Genomic DNA, 21642 nt, shown 5'->3' with positions numbered 1-21642 from the left:
TGGGGAATTCCTAAAATGTCTCACAGCAGAGAAAAATTAGTGGCGTTTCTGTATCACAATTTCTTTTTTAGTCATTAGCCAACATATATAACAATAATGATATATCTGTGAGAGCTGATATCAATCAACATGTGGGCCATGCAGATAAATGCAGGCGGACATGTTGGAGCCATTTCTTGATAAACATCAGCTCATCCGCCGAGCACCTCTATACGTGGGTTGACAGTAGGGATGCCACAGTGAGAACGTTTTACCACCTGTTAAGAAACACCTAGGACGCCCAGTAGCTTAATGGGTAGAGCAGGCGCCCTGTGTACAAAGGCAATGTCTTTGCTGCAGCGGCCACAGGCTCAACTCCAGCCCACATGGAATCGAGCTGCACGTCATCCTCGCTCTCTCTCCCTTTCACACTTCAAACTGTCCTGTCAATATAGGCAAACAGCCCTAAAAAATAATCTTTGGAAAAAAAAGGGAAAAAAGAAACACCAGTGTAGCCAATTACGCAGGACATTTTACAGGCAAAGATGTTCATCGATGACACTCAGTATCTGTAGAGCGCTTACTTTGATCTTTAAAGTTTAGATCTTCCCCTTACTGTAAACAAATCAGAACAGGAACAGCTGACGTTGCTGAGGCAGCACCTGTTTTTTCTCTTTTCAATAATATTGCAAAGGTTTTTATCTTTTTGGCTGCGGATTTGGCTCAGTGGACCCCTCGTCCTCTTCATCCCCCTCTTATCCAACCCGAGGATGACTGCTTCTTTCTCTATCATCCTCTTGGTCTCCTCAACTTTTGGGTTGAGGTCACCCTGGTACAGTGTTAAAACAAACCTATAGAGTCTACTCAATAAAGGTGAGGTAAAGATTTACGCTCAGTATGGTTAGGTAGATTTAATCTCATGTCCTGAGTAAAGAGTACCTAAAAAACTGATACACTACAACTAATTAGGTAAAGAGTACCTAACGTTCTCATTGTATGACACAACTGATTACTCATAAAAACTGAGTAATATTAGCTCTTGGACCCAGCCGGTTGTTGAATGTGAACTAAGGGCCCTCCAGCTGAGAGGTGACAGTGCTAACCACTGTATCACCTTGCCGCTCAGAAACTATACTGATCATGCCAATTTATTTTTAGTGACCAGTTGACCACAGCATGCTTAACTGATTAGTTGCGACCCAAGAGAAGCATGCATTGTTTGAACACAGCTCAACACTGACTTTGGCTTTGCTGCATGGATGCTTACACGTGCATGTTGCATTGCAGGGATCATACAAAAGCTTGGGGTATATTTTATATTTTATGTTGTTGAATTTTATGTTGCAGTTGTTTTGGTTAACAAGTTGGTAGAGTCGGTATAATTGACCTCATCGCAGAGCTCTGTGTTGTGACTCTGCTGCTGTACAGAGCACACACTTAGTCTGACTAAGCACTGATAGTATGCTTAGTATTTTTAGTATCATCAGTTTTTTTTCTTGATGAAGGCTGCTGATAAGCAAAAATGAACTAAATCAGTTTTATTTCGACTAATTGTTGTGTGCCAGAACACAGTGTTACACTGATAACAGACCACAGCAGCAAGCCAAGTTGACAGATATGATCGGCACGATTGTATAAAACCTGGCAGCCTCACTGTGATGAGAAGACTTCCAGAAGTTCAGGCTCGGCATGAACTATTAGCACTCCCCCTGAAATCACAAATAGTTGTTTTGTGTTTCTGTACAGGTTTGACATCATGTCCATAAGTTTTAAAGGTTTTGGTAGGCACATTTTCTAATTTTGGACCCAGCCAGGCAAGCCGTTTCCCCCTGCCTCCAGTCTTTATGCTGAGACAGATCAATCTTCTCAGAAATCACAGCAGTCCGTCTCTAAGAAGCAAGGATCCTACTCATCTTAGAGGCTCGTAAACTGTTCCTATTTTAATCACACAGATATTCTGAGGGTGCAGAAGCCCAGGTCTTGCTGCAATTGTTGTGGACACAGTGCTAGCTCAGCCCCTCACTCCTCCCCCTCTCCTCCCTCCTCCCCTCCCTCCCTCATGCCACCCAGGTTGCGGGCGGACTCGGCCTCTCTCTGACAGCTGCTAATTACAGGCTGACCAGGCCCTGCTGCGCTCTGCATGACTGCCTCGCGCCCTGCTCAGGTTACCCGGAGTGAGGGAGAAACAGAGAGAGATGGAGAGAAAGGTGGCTGGTTGGGACAGAGAATGACAGAGGAGCAGGAGGAGGAGGAGGAGGGAGGAAGAGGAGATAGAAAGTGACAGAGAGAGAGAGAGGGGGGGGGGGGAACAGAGAAGGAGAACAGAAGGGATGAATGGGAGAAAGGAGTGAGAATGGGAGGGAGAGGTAGAGTCGGGGGGGGACTAGCACAGTGGATTAGAGAGGACAGATTAAGCTCCTGTGTGGAATACACGTTGCGGTGAAAGAATTAAAGAACTGAAAGGGCGATTTAGGAGAAGGTGGATGGATGAAGTCTGCCCCTTTAGGAGAGGAGAAAAAGAAGAGGAGAGACAGATTTTGAACTGACCAGTGGGACTGATGAAAGGTCAGAAAAAATATTGAAATTCATGAGAAGGCTGGAAAGTTCCAATGAAGATTCCCTTCTCTAGTTTGGTCGGGGAAAACCCAGATGAGTAAGTTTCCACAGTGTGGACCAACATAAGGACGATGCCCCATCTAGTGGTGAGAACCAGACATCACAAGAGATTCGCCTTCAGCTCTTCAGGCAGAGCTGCTTTCCAGGCTGTACACCACCTGTTAAAAGTTACTATAGCTATTTTAGCTTATAGATAATGTGGTATTTATAGAAGCTGTCCAATTACCATAATCTTCCCTCACTTATCTGGGCCCAAAAGTGACACAGGACACTCAGTGCTATATAATATTCTTTCAACATGTATTATTGCAATTTTATTTATTCAGTTTTGATAGAATTTAGATATTGTTTTTATGCATCATCCTCATTTATTTATTATATAATTCCTGTGTCGCTTCAGGGTCTCCAATCTGCTCACCTATCACAACTGAATATGGTCCTCTGTGATGCTTTCTGTCTCTCAGTGACTTGCATCCCTCAACCACTACCAGTAAAATTTCTATTTAGATACATAAGTACATTTCAAGCCCAAATTTACTCTCCATTATGTATAGAGGAGTAGGATCAAACAACTTCAGAAACAATTTGGCAAAAAATTAAAGAGAATTTACTCCTCTTCAATATGTGTTAGGCACACTGTGGTTCAGTTTGAAATAGTGCATTATCTTCATTGGACCAAAGACAGATTATCTAAGATTGAGACAGACATCGACCCTATATATGATCGATGTAAGCAAGCTCCTATACAGAGATTTGATGTAATTGTTCTGTGTTCAAGTTGTCCGCTTTTCTTTATATTTGAAAATAAAAAAGAGCTTGATCCAAAAACAAATCCACTATTGGTCAACCTCTTTCACATCTCCTACTTTTTCAGCCCATCATGTCTTTTTGCAGTTGCCATCTTTGACATTAAGTTTAGATTATTTCTCATAATTATGAACTGTGTTTCTTTGATATCTGCAGCCTAGTCCCATCAGACCAGTCTCCCTACAGTGATGTGTCCTCGCTGCGTGCCCCGCTCCTCAACGGCCCTCCCCAAGACTGCCGCGCTATGTATAATCCCATGACTCCCAGTATGACTCACGGATCAGGCCCAGGACAGGGGATTGGCCACTGCATGGATCAATACATGAGGCCCCCTCAGGCCCCACCGCCACACAGTATGATGGGCCACCGGGGCATGCCGCCCACAGAGGGTGAGTCAGAGTATCTTTTACATCTCCTTAATCGCACAGCTGCTTCTGATTTGGGCTGAAAGATACCTGAGAGACTGAGTAAGAAACAGAGAAGAGACTACTCTGATTTCTACTAAAGGAAAGACAGGCAGGTTTTACTCCTGAGATATAATCGTGTCTTCTACTCTGCAGAAAAACAGCAGCTTGGACTAATTTAAATTACTCAGGAACCTAAAATGGACCAGCGATTTAAAGTAGACCACGTAAACATAAAATACACAAATAATAGAGAATCTAAGTACAAATACTTAACAGATGTCAGCTGATTACTGTTGCATTGTGTTACAATGTGTGTCAATTCTACTTCACTTATTTTACCAGTTCTCCCTGTTTTGTCTCATCTCCTCTAAAAAAAAAAAAACAACTACGAGGAAAGAGTCTAGACTATAAAACCTCCCAGGGTAGTTAACTGTCTCTTCTTCACTTGTCATTTCAGAAAAGCTGGATTTTACAAGTGCTTCTTGCAGCTGTACCTACAGTAAAACTTGAAATGACATGATTGTTGTGTGGCTTTTTTTCCTGCTCAACCAATCAGCTCTTGTAAGATGGAGAAAACTGCAGGTCAACATGATGTGTTAAACATGAGCACGTACAGGGTTAAGGGATGTCCACCAAACGATAACTTTAACAATAACTGTAAATGTAGAATTAAAAAAAAAACATTCTAACTCAAGCAGATGGCGGAGTCCACACTACAACTATTACGACAACGACAGTGGTGAGCGATAACGCTGGGATCCCTTCCAGATCAATTTGATAAACAACAGAAAAACTGACAGCAAATCAAAATCCATCTGAATTTACAGGATGTTCAAATCAACGTCTTTTACTTGAGACATACTGCCACACGATCTTTGCCACTGATGGGGTCTCTGAAGTTTGTTTTATCGACACTGATGTCCTCTTTTCCAATCACCAGGACACTGTCAAATTGATATTAACTCATTCAAAAGTATGGATAAAATCTGCATTCAAAAGACAACAAATCTCCTAACAGAGTGTGCGTTGGATTCACCCAACTTCTCTTGACTCTGAAGAATTTCGGGAACCCATATCCCTATGATGTTCTTTTCATTTCTCTGCATAACGTACGGCAGTAATAGGTCATCCATATCTTGAAACCTAAGCTGCCAACACACTGAGCACAAGGCTATTATCATAAACAAAAACTAAACTTAAAACTAGATCTTTGTGTGGAAAATAATTTAAGTTAACTGTAGCAATAAATAAAAACTAGACTTTATGGGAAATAAACTAAACTAACTTAAGTATTGTGTACTTTCAAAACTAACAACCGCAAAACATCAAGCATAAAGAGGCATCAGTGCATATGTTAAATGAGATGTCGACATGACTGTGAGTCAACTGCCTTCACAAATGCAGTTTTTGTATAGTAAGACCTATCCTTATCCTACAAAATGTTAATGTGGATCTTCTCAGTGGTATGTTTCAGTGTTTCTGACTGTACTTAATTTCCAACAGGTGGCAACAGCACCCCCTACTGTAACCAGAACAACATGATGTCCTCTCATCACAACTTCTGCCAGATTCAGCCTGGCTCTGATCAAATCGGCTCAGGTGACAGTAAGCTAACTCCTCCTATTGTGTCCTCTAAATATAAATCTTATCTTTTATGATTTCATATCATGAAAGCTAACCCTGCTGCTCTTCTTGTCCTCTGTCCCTCTTTCAGGCTCGAGGTTCTCCACACCTCGTTCAATGCTGAAGCTGAGTAAAAAGAGAGCTCTGTCCATCTCTCCTCTGTCTGATGCCAGTGTAGACCTGCAGACAGTGATCAGGACATCACCCAACTCCCTGGTGGCCTTTGTCAACTCTCGCTGTAACCCTAATGGGGCCAGCTCTTATGGCCATCTTTCTGTGAGCGCCATGAGGTCAGATATTTCCCTGTTCTATAATAAGCACAAAAATGCTTTTATGATGCAGCAATATCCATATACACTACCTCAGACCATAGGGTCTAATATTCAAGGTACTGGATTCAAAGTACATGCTGCACATTCCCTGAATTTAAAATCACAATATGCAGTGTTTTACTTTGAGGCATGAAGTTTGCTTTTAGTTCCTCAGCACTCCTTTGGCCACATTAGCAAACCAGTATTAATCATCCAACATTTATCTTCTACTTTCAAACACCATCTAGTGTGAGCATGAAGTAATCACATCCCTAAACCACTGGCCAGTGGTTGTATAAATTTTGATTTGACCAGTTCCATCAGCTTTTACAGAGTTGTCATATTGCTGCTTTTACTCCACAGTCCATCCCTCGGCTATTCCAGCAATATAAACTGCCAATCCAGGCAACAGAGTTCCATGTATGGAGGAGGTGGGGGGACGCCTATGGGTGGGCACACACCAGGCCCCTGCCAAGCTTCCCGCTTACCCCCCCACAATCCTCGGCTCCACGCTCCACCCAAGCATGGACACGTAAGACGGCTCTATCAATCACGTTACAAAGCAGTCAGATCATTTCAATATCAGTGCACACTTTGATATTTCCTGGGATTAAAATCTGTGTTAATTGTATGGATGTGAATGACTTTGACAGGCAGGGACTGCAGAGGTGACACGATTTGTGTTTTGTTTTGTAGCTGAAGACTGAGCCGGGGCTGGGAGGTGTAATGGATGGCATAAATGTGAAGAGCTTGGAGGAGAGGTCAGAGGGCGATGTGGCCAGTCCGTCTTCCACAGGCACTCAGGTACAGACACGGTGTTATTCTCACAAGTAGCTTTACCTTCATACATTATTATTTTAGTTTTGGCATTAGATTTGTCAGGTAGGCATGTAGAGATATATGTGTCAGTTAGGCATGGTAAATGTTGACTGATGTGAGCCCATATGTGCAGATGTTGTCTTACTGACCATATTCTTGCCAAAAATATTAAAGTCACGGCATGCAAAGAATATTTTTTGGCTGCTTTCACTGCCTTTTTCTAAGCAGCTATAGTTGGCAAAGAACCTCTATGTCAGCAGAACATGACTGGCTGATCTCTGATCCTCAGTGCTATGGAAGACACTTTGAAAACATTGCTTTGCAAGCTACCAATTACACATCACACTGGAAGAAGATGACCTACAGCAAACATATCCTAGAGAGAAATCTAGTTTGGTTAACTAAAGCTACTTAGAAAAAGTAGTTCAAACTACTTTGTAAAAAATAATCAAATTGACAATGTATGTGTGATCAAAATATAATATAAAAAAGTCACATGCCAGCAAAAAATGCTGCTCCGTTGAGTTCATTGCAAAAAGTGTTCACTTGTTCACAGGTCAAACATAAACCAAAAAAAGAGAGAGCGGAAGATAATATACCACTATTCATGGGAAAGTAAAAGGAATGTCAGCTTTGGTTTTGTATACAATGTCCATCAGTCTGACACCTGCCCTCAGAAACTAAAGAGTCCAGGGGCCAGATGCACAACCAGTGTGTATGCACAAAAAACCTGGGTATGCCTTTTTCCACACAGCGCCACAATGATTGAGATTTATAAAACAGAATGAGGCTCTATAAATCTGACGAAAATAATACGTATGCATATTACCTCCTCTATGCATACACAGTTTTAGTCATGAATCTACACAGAGTTTAATGCATCTGGCTCCAGGTGGGGATACTGCACCAAGCAGGATGACTCAATTAGCCAGGTAACTTCTACAATGCAACAACTTCTCTGAGCATCTGTTATAGCAGTAATAAATACCTCATGACTAATTCTGGGTTCAAACGATAATGAAGTAATTACAGTAAAGAAGCAATGGTAAAATAGTAATTTAAAAATTCCTTTCAAGGTCCAAAATTGTAGTTTCAGTAGTTAATTACACAAAATGGCAAAATGGTAATTTAATTACTTGAATAGCTATGCAACTATGAGTATAGTTGAACTACCAGCATGCCACTGAAAAATGTAATTACATGTACTTCACAACTACCCAACACATACAGACAGATAAATAGATAGATAGATAGATAGATAGATAGATAGAGTAACAACTACTTTGCACAGATGTGAAACCGGAAAAGTACACAATTTGACGTAATACATATTATAATACAGTTGATACAGCTGATAACAGACTGAGTACTTACCTTTTTTTCTTGACGTCCGGTTGCACACCTCAATTCCCCATTTGTATTACTGCGTTTTCCTGCTGCTTTCAATAGTATGTCTCTGCAGACCCGGAGACTGCAGATTCAGACCCACAATTCTGGACCCGTAGTTCTAGACCCCTTGTTTTTCATCCCCTACTGGACGGCTGTATAACTGCAACTAAATCAGCGTCTCACCCAAACACCACTGTTTGAAAGAAGTTGGACTTTTCATGCTTTATTACAATTTACAATTTTAAAATTTTATTACACCCGAATAAAAATACCAAGATTTAATTGTTGATTTATGCCTGGGTGCTGTTCTGCATTATTATTGTTTGCTGGTTGTTTTGTATGGTTTGAGCCAACTATTTTAGTTCTTTATTTCTTAATAATCATCAGACTGCTCTGACTGGCACGCCAAAAACTTGCACTGCATTGATCAAACCCGCTACAACATATAATAGGAAATGTCTGGTCTTGGGTGTCCAGTGCTCACTTTTGTTGTGGGAATTTGAAACAAAGGCTGTGAAGTACTGAAATGGTTTGAAATGTTTTATTGTGTGCAGTGGTTACATCACACATCAGGGAGATCTGCAGAGAAAAAAAAGAAATCAAACATATCACAAAATTGAAAACAGAAACACTTAAAAAAAAAAAAAAAACCTATCACAGTCTACACTGAAATACTGAAGATTCTGGAGCATAGCAAATACATTATTATATCGACATATTAACAATAGTGCCCCTTCCTTCCTCATCTGCCTTTCGATCCTCCACAAAACTCCTCCACTTCACTGTGGTTTCCCCTTTCTGGATTGTTATGTGCACCTGAAAAAGAGAGTTCCTAATTATTCAAAGTTAAGATTTTTCAACCGTTTTACACACATAAACAAGGCCAAAACCTAATAATAGACAAAAATACATTTCTGATCATCTGCGCTGGATGAGCTTAATTTCTATCCACAAAATCTCTAAATATATGCTATAGAGTAATATCAATGTAGTGATATAAACACACGTGATATATAATATTATGAATAATAAAGGAAAAAATATATTAAAAAAATAAAGGTGTATTACATGATATACATGAAAACGTAAGCCTATACACATTTTTTCTCATATCATCCACTTCATTGCTTTAATCATTTATTCATGTTTAATTTAAAGCACATGCTAAAATTATTCGTCATCGCGCTTCGGTTTCATGAAACAAAATGTGCAGGTCAAACAGTTCATTGCTAACAAGCTAAACTACTACCTACTACTTTAACCCATATTTGACGTGCCTTTCAGACTATCGTGGTAAAGACAGTCATATCATTTTAAACGTATCACTGTAAAACATGAAGTTTGCTCTCTAATTCAAGTCAACAAAATAGTTTAAACAAATAATATGATTCACATTCAGATCGTCGTCGGCCATATTCAATAGGTGTAGCTAACAGTATGTTGGCTTCCAATGAAATAGAGGGCGCTGTCGCGAAATACAAGATGTCCAGAACTGCGGGTCCAGATCTGCAGGTCTGAATCTGCAGTCTCCAGGTCTGCAGACACACCCTCCTCGCTGCTTTCATGTTTTCATAAAGATGCTTGACATCCTGAAAGTCTGTTGTTCTCCGGATACCATCCCCCTGTGAGTGAAACAGACGGGGTGCTATAACAACAGTCTTCCCTGACAAGCTAGCAGTTAGCAGTTAGCCGTTTATCTCCCGGAGAAACACTTTTAAATCTGAATATTTTTTTTTCCATTTTGGTTTATAACAATATCCCGCGGCTGGGGGACACTGAGGTGTTTAGTTTTTCTTCAAAAGGCAGACTTTCAACATTGTGCTGTAAAAGATAAACCACACGTTCACGATAAATGCACTCTCTTTTCTGTAACTGTTGCTAACTACGAGCATATGACGTCAACAATAATCAGACTCACCTGGAATCGAATTTGTGTCATCCGCCACGGTTTTGGGCATGCGCATTGCTGTTTTCCCGCGAGTCATGCGCAATTAAAACATCACGTGGAAACTATTGTATCCAGCCACTTAAATAATCTAGCAGAATAATAATAGCTAAATAACTGCAGCCAGCAACTGCGGATTTTTTTATGCCATGCATCAACCACTTGTGCCCAGGGCTGTATGACAACTTTTGTTCAATGTGGTTTAAAATCTTGAAATCTGGTGGGTATAGACATACTTTGGGCAAGTATCTAACAGTAGGCTACAACTCTGAAATTTGTAGATCACATGAAAACTAACACTTTTATCAATAGTCAAAGTCAGGATTTTTAAAAATGAAGGAGAATATAAACGTGTAAATTAAATAACTTCTGTAATAAAAAAGAAAATACACTGCATTTTTGTGCGTATGTTTGATATTTAACATAGGATATACTCAAGGAAAATTCAGTGTTTTCATTCTGTTGTCATATACACAGAAACCTGAAATACACACACATGCACAAACAGGACCTATACATGCATAAATGTAGAGATGTTGTAGTGAGGGGGCTGCCCATGGTCAGGTGCTTTGATCAGTTGGAGGTATGGTGCCTTACTCAAGGGCACCTCAGTAGTGCCTAGGAGGCAAAATGGCACCTCTCCAGCTATGAGTCCATGCTCCATATTTGGTCCTGATGGGGACTTGAGTCACCAACCCTCTGGTTCCCAACCCAGGTCCCTAAGGTTTAAGCTACTGCATCCCCAGTGACTTCAAAGATACCAAATGGCCTACTTGATTGTGCTCTTTCTCATACTTTATTTAGTCTTTGGGCACATGATACTATTTTTTGTCCTAAAATATAATTAAACATAAAGAAAAAAAAACAGTAGTCCCTTGTGCCCATAGACTAAGACACTTTTCAACCAAACGGTGTGACTATTGTTTTTAATTTCTTCAGATCTGTGTAAAGGAAGGAAATTCAAAATATTAGTTGCAAGCACTAATTAGATCCAGAATTATATACATTTCTAAATTCTTTAGTACTACTAAAAACACGCTTTTTTTATATAGTTTTCAGCAGATGGGACTTTACCCCACTTGCCCCAAATAACCCCTTGCCTCTATTTGTACACTTTTTCCCTCAATGTGAGCCATGACCTTCTGATCTGTACCTATGTGTTTCATTAGGACCCTCTCCTGGGTCTACTGGATGGCAGAGATGACTTGGACAAGGAGGACGGGAAGCCTGAACCAGAGGCCATCTATGAAACCAACTGCCACTGGGAGAGCTGTAACAAGGAGTTTGACACACAAGACCAGCTCGTTCATGTGAGAGACACAGCAACCCATAGATATTGCAGGATGGAGAGACAAAAAGGCTGGGAAAATCATATCTATGCCATATCACTTTGATTATTAATATGTCCCTCTGCTTATCTGTCTACCCAATAGCACATCAACAATGAGCACATCCATGGAGAGAAGAAGGAGTTTGTGTGTCACTGGCAGGAGTGCTCTCGAGAACAGCGGCCTTTCAAAGCCCAGTACATGCTGGTGGTTCATATGCGCAGACACACAGGAGAGAAGCCACATAAGTGCACTGTGAGTGTATCTTAAGTCTCTGTCTGTGTACTCTCTGTCTCTGTTTCTGTCTCTGTTTAGCTATGGGATGTTGCTCTCTTTCTCACACCCTGGCTGTTGTTATAAAACTGTCCTATATATTTCTGTTTTAGTTTGAAGGCTGTAATAAGGCCTACTCTCGCCTGGAGAATTTGAAGACCCACCTGCGCTCTCACACTGGAGAGAAACCTTATGTGTGTGAACATGAAGGCTGCAACAAGGCATTCTCCAATGCTTCAGACCGGGCCAAGCACCAGAACAGAACTCACTCTAATGAGGTAGTGTAGTTTGCACCACTCAAAAGTAATCTAGTTAGAACAATACATTGACCTGCTTTATACACTATTAAAAGTAACACTGTAGAGAGCTTTACTAAATATTTTGAATGTTGATAAAGTCAATTCAGGAAAAATACACTGATATTAGTTTGTATTGGGCCAAATATAGTAAACTGCTACATTTGAGAGACATTTTCATTACAAGAAAAGTAAATGTTGGTATGCTAGACTGTGTTCACACAATTCTCCAGACTGACAGATGCTTTGCTCTTTCACAGAAACCTTATGTATGTAAGATTCCCGGCTGCACTAAGCGGTACACAGATCCAAGCTCTTTGCGTAAACATGTAAAGACGGTGCACGGCCCTGAAGCCCACATCACCAAGAAGCATCGTGGAGACACAGGACCTCGACCCCCTGGTACAGCTATGACCCCGGGAGGCCAGAGCTCTGAACTGCTGCTGGAGAAAGAAGAGACACGCAGGGAGGACTGCAAACTATTGGCTCCTGAGACTGCTCTGGTGAGTGATGCATTTTATTTAAGTTGGTCCAGTATTAAAAGCAGCACATCCATCCATATTTTCCTGCCATTAGAAAAGGGTTGTCATGGCAATACATTATATTACGTCTTTCAGAAATCCCAGCCGAGCCCGGGTGGTCAGTCCTCCTGCAGTAGTGAACGTTCTCCACTGGGGAGCGCCAACAACAATGACAGTGGAGTGGAGATGAACCTAAATGCAGCTGGCAGCCTGGAGGATCTCACAGCACTGGAGGATGGAGTTGCAGGTGGAGGAGGGGAGCCAGGAAGTGTGGGAACAATGGGAATGTCAGCACAGGCTCTGAAGAGGCTGGAGAACCTGAAGATTGACAAGCTGAAGCAAATCCGCAGGCCGACCCCTCCTGGTCGCTGTGCCAGTAACAAGCTACCTGCACTTCCTGGTATGTTCTCTGATTAAATATACAGATCTCTGTTGTGGACATATTCTTAGTGTTAATCAGTGAAGTCTAAGTTGTTGCTCAAAATAGATTTTTGGTGGCCTGAAAGTTGAATTGTTACAACATGACTGGCCTATGACTGAAAAAGGATTCAGGGATCATTTCAGTGGGACATCTCAATTTACATTCTTGGTTTATATTGAGGAACTTTTTCTAAGCTGTTTCCTCCATCTGTATGTTCATTTACAGGTCCAGGGGAGAGCATGGGAATGTGTGCACCTTCTCCACTCCTCTCAAATCGACGAGTCATGGAACTGTCCAATCACGAGTTAGGAGGTGGCAACTCGATTGGCTGCTCCTCTAATGACAGAAGAGGAAGCGGCACCAGCAGCCTAAGCTCTGCATATACTGTCAGCCGTCGGTCCTCCATGGTGTCTCCTTATCTGTCCAGCCGTCGCTCCAGTGAGGTCTCACAAATGGGAGGAACAGGTGGCGGTGGATGTCACCTCATTGGCCCAGAGCAGAGTGGAGGAGACCCCTTATCTCCTGAGACCAATCGCAGAGGAGCTCCATGTCCTGGAGGAGGAGGATTGCCAGGTCTTCCTAATTTAACACCTGCCCAGCAATACAGCCTGAAGGCTAAATATGCTGCAGCAACTGGTGGACCGCCACCTACTCCTTTACCCAATATGGAGCAGCCAGGCACCCCAGGCAGAAGAGGAGGTGTTTTGAGTGAGTACCGGGGGCAGCCTCTGCCTCCCTTCCTTCAACAAGGTGGTCCACGTAGGCACAGTGCCAACACAGAGTATGGCACTGGTGTTGTCTACCCTCACCAGGCTCCAGGTAACAACAGTAGGCGAGCCAGTGACCCGGTTCGATCAGTAGCTGACCCACAAGCTCTCCCCAAGCGCTTCAACAGCCTTAATAATGTAGCCATGATGGGCCGAAGGAATGCGCTGCAGCACCGTGGCTCTGACACCAGTCTTTCCCGCCACCTGTACTCCCCTCGGCCACCTAGCATTACGGAGAATGTAATGATGGAAGCTATGGGTATAGAGCCCCACCTTGCTCCTGTGGATGCTAGGGATCGTTCCATGATGATGCCCCCAGGAGAGAGAAACTTCATTGGATACCAGCAACAGCATCAAACTCTTGGAGTAGCTGGAGGTTCTCTTGGAAACCAACTGTCTCCAAGCCATGATTCTCTGAGCTGCCCAGACCAGGGTTACATGCAAGGACACTACCAGAACCAAGGAGGGGAAGTCACCTCCAGGGCTGGTGGAAATCCAATGGGCCAAGCAAGGCCTATTCACTCAGAGGGTATGTCTAATACACTTCTCCAACAGGCCGAATACAGTATGAGCACCTGCCAGCTAAGTCCCTCAGGCCCCCATTACCCCAGCATAGGCCAGAGTGGTGATGCTGGAGGCGCCTGGAGTGATTCCCACAGCCAAATCCAAACTTCCAACCATGCTCTCCAGAACCAGCGAGGAATGCAGTATTCAGACCCTAGCCTGCAGCCTCAACAGACACAAGCTCACTTCAGCAATCAGACAGGCCTCTACAACAGTCCTGATGGAACCCACAAACTCAATATTAAGCCTGAGCAGCAGTTCCACCCTGGGATGGGAGGTGGGAATGCCTGTCAAAGTGCTAAGCTCCAACAGCAGCGTATGCTCGTCCAGCAGACTCAGGGTTACCCACAACAGACAGGCCAGGTCCTGATGAGAAACTCTAACAATCCCAGCTGTGATTTTCAAGGGCAGAACCAGAACTCGTTCCCCAGTGGAGGGGGCTTGAGCTTGGGCTGTGCTGGTACTACACTCTCTGATGGGCAGAGGTCAGAAACCCCCATGATGCAGGTGAAGGAGATGATGGTGAGGAACTATGTACAGTCACAGCAAGCACTCATGTGGGAGCAGCAACAAGAACAGCAGCAGCAGAGTGGAATAAAGCCTCCTCCTCTATCTGATAACATTGATATGAATGCCCAGACAGCGATGATGCAGCACAGTCCACAGCACCAAAACCAGAATCTTTACTCCAACCAGCCCTATCCGTCCTACCCCAACCAGAACCTGGTTATGAGCCCTCCATCCCACAGCCGAGGGCCCAGCTCTGTGACACCTAAAGACCAACAGCTGACAGGTCTCCAAGGCTGTTATGGCCAGGAGATGGTGGTCCCCAGGCCCCCACCGGGACCGAAAGTTCTCAGCCGCCAGAACAGCCTGTCACAGGCAGGAGGAAGCTACTTGGGCAGCCCACCCCACCTCAGCCCCGTCCACTCAACTTCCAGCCCCAGGCGAGCGGTCCGACTTCCTCCAGTTCAGCATCCACAGCACCAGCAAAATGAAATGTTCTCTCCTTCCAACAACAACAACATGTACTATTCAGGTCAGATAAACATGGATATGAACAAACACATGGACCCCCAGAATGGACCTTGTCTCAACCAGCAGCACAGTATGGAACCCAACCTGGACCCAACAGGTGGCACAAAGCCTGCCCCTATGGCTCCCTATCCTGAATCTGGCCCCATCTCCAATGCCTTAGAAAACCTGGACCTTGATAATGCGCGTATAGATTTCACCTCCATCATCGATGATGCTGAGTCTTCCTCATTCAGCCCAATCAACAATCCCCTTCAGGCTCAGCCAGGGTCTTCCTCACAGGCCTCATCCCGCCTCACCACGCCCCAGACTTCTGTCAGTCTAGCTGCAGGCTCTGGCCTGTCTAACATGGCTGTAGGCGACATGACGTCCATGCTTACCTCGCTGGCTGGGGAGAATAAATACCTGAACACACTGTCTTAGAAGGAGACTTTGGGGTATCTTTTTTCCAGACCAATCAAGTTGAGGCCTTGACCAGTTCTTAATGTTTTAATTGAGATCCCACATAGAAATGTATGCAGCCTAACGTCCGAGGTAACCGGGCTGGGATTTAAAACACTTAAATGCTGTTGCTCATATTGATTTTACATGGTACATTGCAAGGAAGTTAAGTTACGGTAAGGTAGACAAACTTTTGAGGGGATCATTTCATGCTATGGATCAGGAGTCTGGGCTTTTTTATACATCCCCATAAGCCTTTACACACAAACCCAACACATGAACCTTTATTCGAGCCAGGATCTTGAACTTCTGTAGGGTCTGTTGCTACTGGATACACATGTAACAGTAATAATGACAGGTTAAAGTATATTTTGGTTGGAAGCTGAGACTAAGCTGTGATCCTATCACAGGTTTCAAAAGTGTTAAGAATCTCCACCCCAAACCTTAAAGCCAAAGGTGCCTGATCAACCTCCCTCGCTGTATTGTTCCTTTGCTGCCTTGGTACTTGGTATTTTTCTGTGCCTTACTGTAAGACACAGAGCGATATGCCTGATATGAAATTGATACTGAACTTTATCCGAAACAGGCATTCCGGTCACATGGGGCTGTGGCAACAGTGGAGCAGAGAAGGATGCATGTAAATACGTTTTATATACATTTATATATGTTGTGTATATGACAATGAGACGGTGGGTAAATCATCCTCCGTCTTGTGATAGACTGCTTGGATCCTGAAGGCCAATGTTGAGACGGGACTTTCTAAGGTGGTTGTCTGAGAAGCTGAGTGAAGACTAAAGTTATGCTTTTTAGTGATTGAGAAATGATTTCTCGGTGCTACTAAATATTAATCTGTATTGCTAGGGATTTCTTCCTCGTCAGGAACAACACACTCTAGTGGCATATCAGTATTCCCACACATGCACAAATGCAGTCACAAACACTCACAGCCTACACATAGACACTCAGGACTCGTTGGTGTTTGAATCTTTGGTGTTCAGATTACATGTATGTTGTAACTGCCTTTCCAGACAGAGAGTTTGCACTCCACATGTTTACTGTAAGTGTTCCTAAAGCAGCTGTGTACTTATTTTTTTTCCCCATGGTGTTTATAATTGCAAAACAGAAAGTTATTTGCTCTTTCTAAGGTACATACATAGGGGATAATAAGTAAAGCTCAAATATTGTATATGTGCAACAGTCCCCTCTACATTACAGTATGTCTGATATATTCAAACATTAACCTGACCTGTGACTCGTACATGACTCAGCTGAGGATGACGGCTATTTTGAATGAAACCCGAGTCAGCTGGTGTGTATGTCTTAGCAGATCAGTAATAGTTGCCTATGTTTGAGGTACATTCATAATACAGTGCTGCTGCACTTTGGCTCTAATCCCAAAGAGGAGTTATTTGGAAATTCTGCATTACTAAATAAGGATAGGAAGCCAAGAAGCGTGATTTTATCAGTCGCTACCACTTTAATGAAACACATATTATCATGGGTACACAGAGGTACTTGTTTTTTGCAACTATTGAGCTGTATCATACAGAAGAAGGCTGCAGCTCTTGATAGGAGAACTAATTTTACACTGTGGCTTTGCACTGACTACAGCACTGTGTGGAAAGGTCTCTGTCTCTTGTGACTGTTCACGTGAACCTCATTTTGATAGCGATAAAGAAATATCACAGTATTTTTTTAATAGTCATTCAAGAACACATCTGAGCACAGCTAGGCTCAATAAGGCCACGTTAAAGTATTGCTTCAGCATTTCACGAGACTTGTCAGAGTAAAATAGTCGCCTCACTTCAAAGTTTACTAAGCATTAGCGGGAATAAACATTTCTGCATTTTGGAAAAAGTGTACAACCTACCAAAGACACCTTAAAGTGACTGAGAACAAGATGCACAAATAGTCTATTTTAACACGACACTAACACTAGCAATAGGGGCATGAACATTGACTGATAGTGCTGTTCTTTAGAATGTATGAGATGTTTTGTATAAAATTATCTTTTTATATTAATGAACTTTATGGATGTTGCCTTCTATGTGTGCATTTTTTTTATAACTGTCATCCTTTATTCTGACTTTTTTTGCTGGCAAAAGACTATCACCTTTAGCAACAGAAAGCTATAATAGTAGCATTAACTACAATAGACAAAAGCCAAGTGTTATATTTTGTGTACAATTTTCTACATTTTTATACAAATGTGCTATATTTTACCAGTTTATGAATAAAGATGTTCAGTGGGATGGATGCAGAGGGTTTGTCAAAACTTCTTCTTTTCATGTCCGTTGTTGTAAAGTGATGTGGCTGTGTGTTTTATTACAGCACACACTGATACTACTGAAATACTGTGATGAGCCATATCTATACACTGTACACATCATGGAGGTTTTAAGTACAGACATGGGTATAACGCCTGCTCTGCTGGATGACATGTCACTGTGCCTGATGGATTAATGCAATGACGTCTTTCCTCCAATAGAGTGCAGCACAGCCTGAGAACAAGGAAAAATAGCCAACAGAATTTCTCTTTCATTCACCACAAAAGAAGCCCCCATAGCGTAACTTGAATGCTGCACACATTGTCTATAGCAGGCAGTTAAACTATAGTCTGTGAAAATATTAGTGCAAAAAACCACTAATGCTACAGTTACTATAGGCACATAAACCGTGGTAAGTTTTAAGAGGTCATGCTTTAAATACATCATATTATAGATGCGTCATAAAACATCCCTGTAAGAAGTTAAACTATATTCTGCATAATGGAGATCCAACATTTTACCCCCAGATTACTGAAAGCCTAACCAAATGACAAAGCAGAGGACATTCATCCTAAATCATCTTTCCTTTTGTCTTTATCCTAATTGGAAAAACCCTTGTTATGAGTATGATTTAAAACCTGCCTGTCACGACAGCCTATTATGAGCTGCAGGGATCTGCTAGTCTGCAACAGAAAGTAAGTGGATGAGCATTAAAAATGGCTGCTCTTGGTGACATCAGTGCCTGGACGGGCTCTCTGTGGTCAGTGGGGACTGGCACTTTGGGCCGCCGAATGCTTTCAGAAAGAAAAACTACACAGACTTGCTCGTAAAATATTATCAACATGACATCAAATAAGAGGAGACGGTGGGAAAGAAATGGGAGAAAAAAAAAGTTCATACCCATAACACTGTTTTATATGATAGTATACACCAGGGGTTTCCCAGTCTTTTTTTTGCTTGTGACTCCATAAAATGAGTTCATGTCTATTTGTGACCTCACATCACAGGATATGGTAGTGTGGAAGTGAGTTATGAGCAGTGTAACCAAATAGTGATTTTTCCCCCTCAGACTGAAGCATAATTAGAGAAAAAACATAAAGAAACAGAAATCTCATTTTGTGTATTTTCTGTCTCTCTCACATCTCTTACATAACCCTGCCACCTCTCAGATTTAGCTTGGGACCCAATGAAGTATCCCTCCACCAGACACAGAACTACTTACTTAGCTACATTACAGCAAAGTAAAAGTAATAATCTTATCATAGATACTTGTAATTCAATTTGGGAAATAACTCCATTGCTACTAAACATATACATGTCAAATGTCTTGTCGAGCAGTTTAAAATCATGTAACAAACATAGTCCCGGTCAAATCGCATGGCCTTCTCTAAATAGGTGCGCAAGAACGGTAACCATAGCAACAGTGCATCGGCTAGCAGTTAATGCTAGCTAAACTAGCTAACTCTCACTTTTAGCGAACAGAATAATGGGTTAAACTGACTACAAGAAAACTTTGAAAATGTCCTGACGATTTTAACACGCCTGTGGTAAGTGGCAATACGCTCCAGTATCAAAGTACAATATCAGAATATCCTCATAGCCTAAGAAAGTAACGGACTTCTCCATCTTGTCCCGTTACTTTCGTCACTTTATGTAACACCTTGTCCTGTGCTAACGCTGCCATGTAATCCGATGTTCTCTGGTGAACTAAAACGGTAACTTTTTTAATGTGATATTTTTAAAACAGTATCACCACCATTACTTTTTACAGTACTGGCTCATTTCGGTTCAGGGGCCTCAGTGTGCTTAGACTATATTGGCATTGTGGTGTTGTGGCATGGCACAGTAGACTCACGGCAGCCACTACAGCCTGGCAGTGATGCTGAAGTTGACTCATATGCTCCAAGGCGAGGGGAAGTTCTCCTGACGGACTACTGATCTGCAATCTGGCATAAACTATCCAGATTTGTTATTTGAAACAATAGCTCAATCCCCCACAACAGGGTCAAATGGGGTGTTGACATGGAGGACAGCTGATAGGAGATAATAGGGGGAAGAATAACATTTTACAGCTCACAAGTCTATTGCAACATGTTGAATACATTTGTGAAAATATCAGTGCAAGAAACAGCTACTATAACCCATACACCTTGATAAAAGTCACCCAGAAAATGTACCAGATCATATCCTAGATCAGAAATATGTAGGCTACAACACATTAGAAGTGGTGTTCACTCTTGAAAACTACATTCAGACTGTCATCATTGCAGTGAGGTTTACTGACTGAAAGAAACCAGCTTTGGACACATGATTGATGTAAATATTAAATAGGCCTGCTGTATTTGTGTAATGTTTAACTTTACCTATTTGACACAGCCACATAAATTCAGATCTAAAGCTTTGTGACCTTCACTGATACATTTCCTGGAAACATTGTCTTGTCTCTTGCCTCAGGCCAAAGTGATTGTTATGCAAAATGACCGTAGCTTCTTTCTCACCACAAAATTAGAAAGTGAGCACGCCTTTGTATTTTCATACTATATTCTTGAACAGGTTTGAGCTATAGCCTAGGCTTTAATGTAAAAAGTTCGACGGCGCTGATGCAAAGACAGTGTTTTCGCCTCTCTACAATGTGATCTGCTCTTTTCTGTAGAGTTACAAATGGAAATGCCAAAATAAGAGTTTTTTCAAATGCAAAGAAGTGGGCAGCATAATGACTTTTCTCTTTTCTTGTCTTGCCATTCAGAGGGAGGCTTTTCTTTTCCTTTGTCACTTAGGTTGGCATATAATTAACTCCTGCTTAATATGCTGTTTAAGGGCTCTCCTCCCCATGCAAGAAGCTTTGAACCATAGACCACAGTCGGGGACAAAACCCCAGTGGGACTGCTTCCTCCATAGTCCTCCTTGTGTGTATGTGTGTGTGTGTGTGTGTGTGTGTGTGCATGTGTGTGTGTTGTTGTTTTAACAAGACAGTAGAAAGCTAAACCTATGCCGCCGCAGCATTGCTGGGTCCTCATTTTACACCGCACAACTATTAAACCAAAATAAGACTGTGCATAAACATACCAATCTTAGTCATAGTCCATCAGTAATCAACTGAATAAACCCTTCAAACGGTGCGTAATTAAGTGCATCTAAAAGAAGTATGTAAATTAAGAGGGCTATTCTGTGAATGATTGATTTATCTTTGATTGGTTAAACCCGTCGAAAGAAGTGCAGTGTGGCATTTTTATTAAAGTTGCATACACAATAAAACCTAAAGCTCTAAACTTCAGGTTGCTTGTACAATTATATACTATACATTTAAACAAATCAGATGTAAGAAATGTATCATTTGATCAAACTCATCTGACTTTTTGAATTATAAAAACACTTAACCCAAAGCACTGAAAAACCGCGTGGACACATATAACCATAACTTATTAAAAAAGCAGCTCCCAGGACCTCTGAAGCACCTCTGCACCTCTGTGACCCTCATCTGTAGCAAAGTTTATTGCCCCCTCCTCATCCACCTCCTCTCCTCCCTCTCCTCTATCCATCCCACCACAAAGAGCCGTGATGACCCCTCTGTCCCTCTCTTTCTTCGGCCCTCCGCTCCCTCCCCACCTTCAGGATGCTTTCTCTTCCAGAATCCATTAAGAGACAAACCCCCAGCAGTAGCCACGATGGGCGAAGGAAAGAAAGGGGGGATGTATTTTTGTTTTTCCACCATGAGCTGATGATGTAGCGAAAAAGGTGTCACTGAAAATGTGACCTTGGGCTCATGCAGTGTTGAATAAGTAGCAGTGTTGAGGTGCTTGGGGTTGAAGTTATTGTTGGGTATACAGAAAGGG

The 21642-nt window shown here is 42.2% G+C and overlaps 1 protein-coding gene across 3 annotated transcripts in view; it reads left to right on the top strand.

Annotated features, from left to right (window-relative positions):
- The window catches only part of gli1 (GLI family zinc finger 1), a 75483-nt gene extending 57679 nt beyond the window's left edge, over positions 1-17804 (top strand). For 2 of the 3 annotated variants that reach the window (XM_033627394.2, XM_078169679.1), the window contains 11 exons: positions 3559-3791; positions 5313-5414; positions 5524-5722; positions 6107-6275; positions 6440-6547; positions 11066-11206; positions 11330-11479; positions 11611-11775; positions 12054-12296; positions 12411-12714; positions 12961-17804. In XM_033627394.2, the coding sequence (XP_033483285.2) occupies positions 3559-3791; positions 5313-5414; positions 5524-5722; positions 6107-6275; positions 6440-6547; positions 11066-11206; positions 11330-11479; positions 11611-11775; positions 12054-12296; positions 12411-12714; positions 12961-15524 (4378 nt within the window). In that variant the 3' untranslated portion in view covers positions 15525-17804. The remainder of the gene's footprint in view (positions 1-3558; positions 3792-5312; positions 5415-5523; positions 5723-6106; positions 6276-6439; positions 6548-11065; positions 11207-11329; positions 11480-11610; positions 11776-12053; positions 12297-12410; positions 12715-12960) is intronic. The other variant, XM_033627397.2, reaches the window with a different exon arrangement.
- The last annotated feature ends 3838 nt before the right edge of the window (positions 17805-21642 follow it).

Source organism: Epinephelus lanceolatus, chromosome 1, assembly GCF_041903045.1.
Source record: "Epinephelus lanceolatus isolate andai-2023 chromosome 1, ASM4190304v1, whole genome shotgun sequence".
Lineage (NCBI taxonomy): Eukaryota > Metazoa > Chordata > Actinopteri > Perciformes > Serranidae > Epinephelus > Epinephelus lanceolatus.
This window is presented reverse-complemented; position numbering and strand designations above follow the sequence as displayed.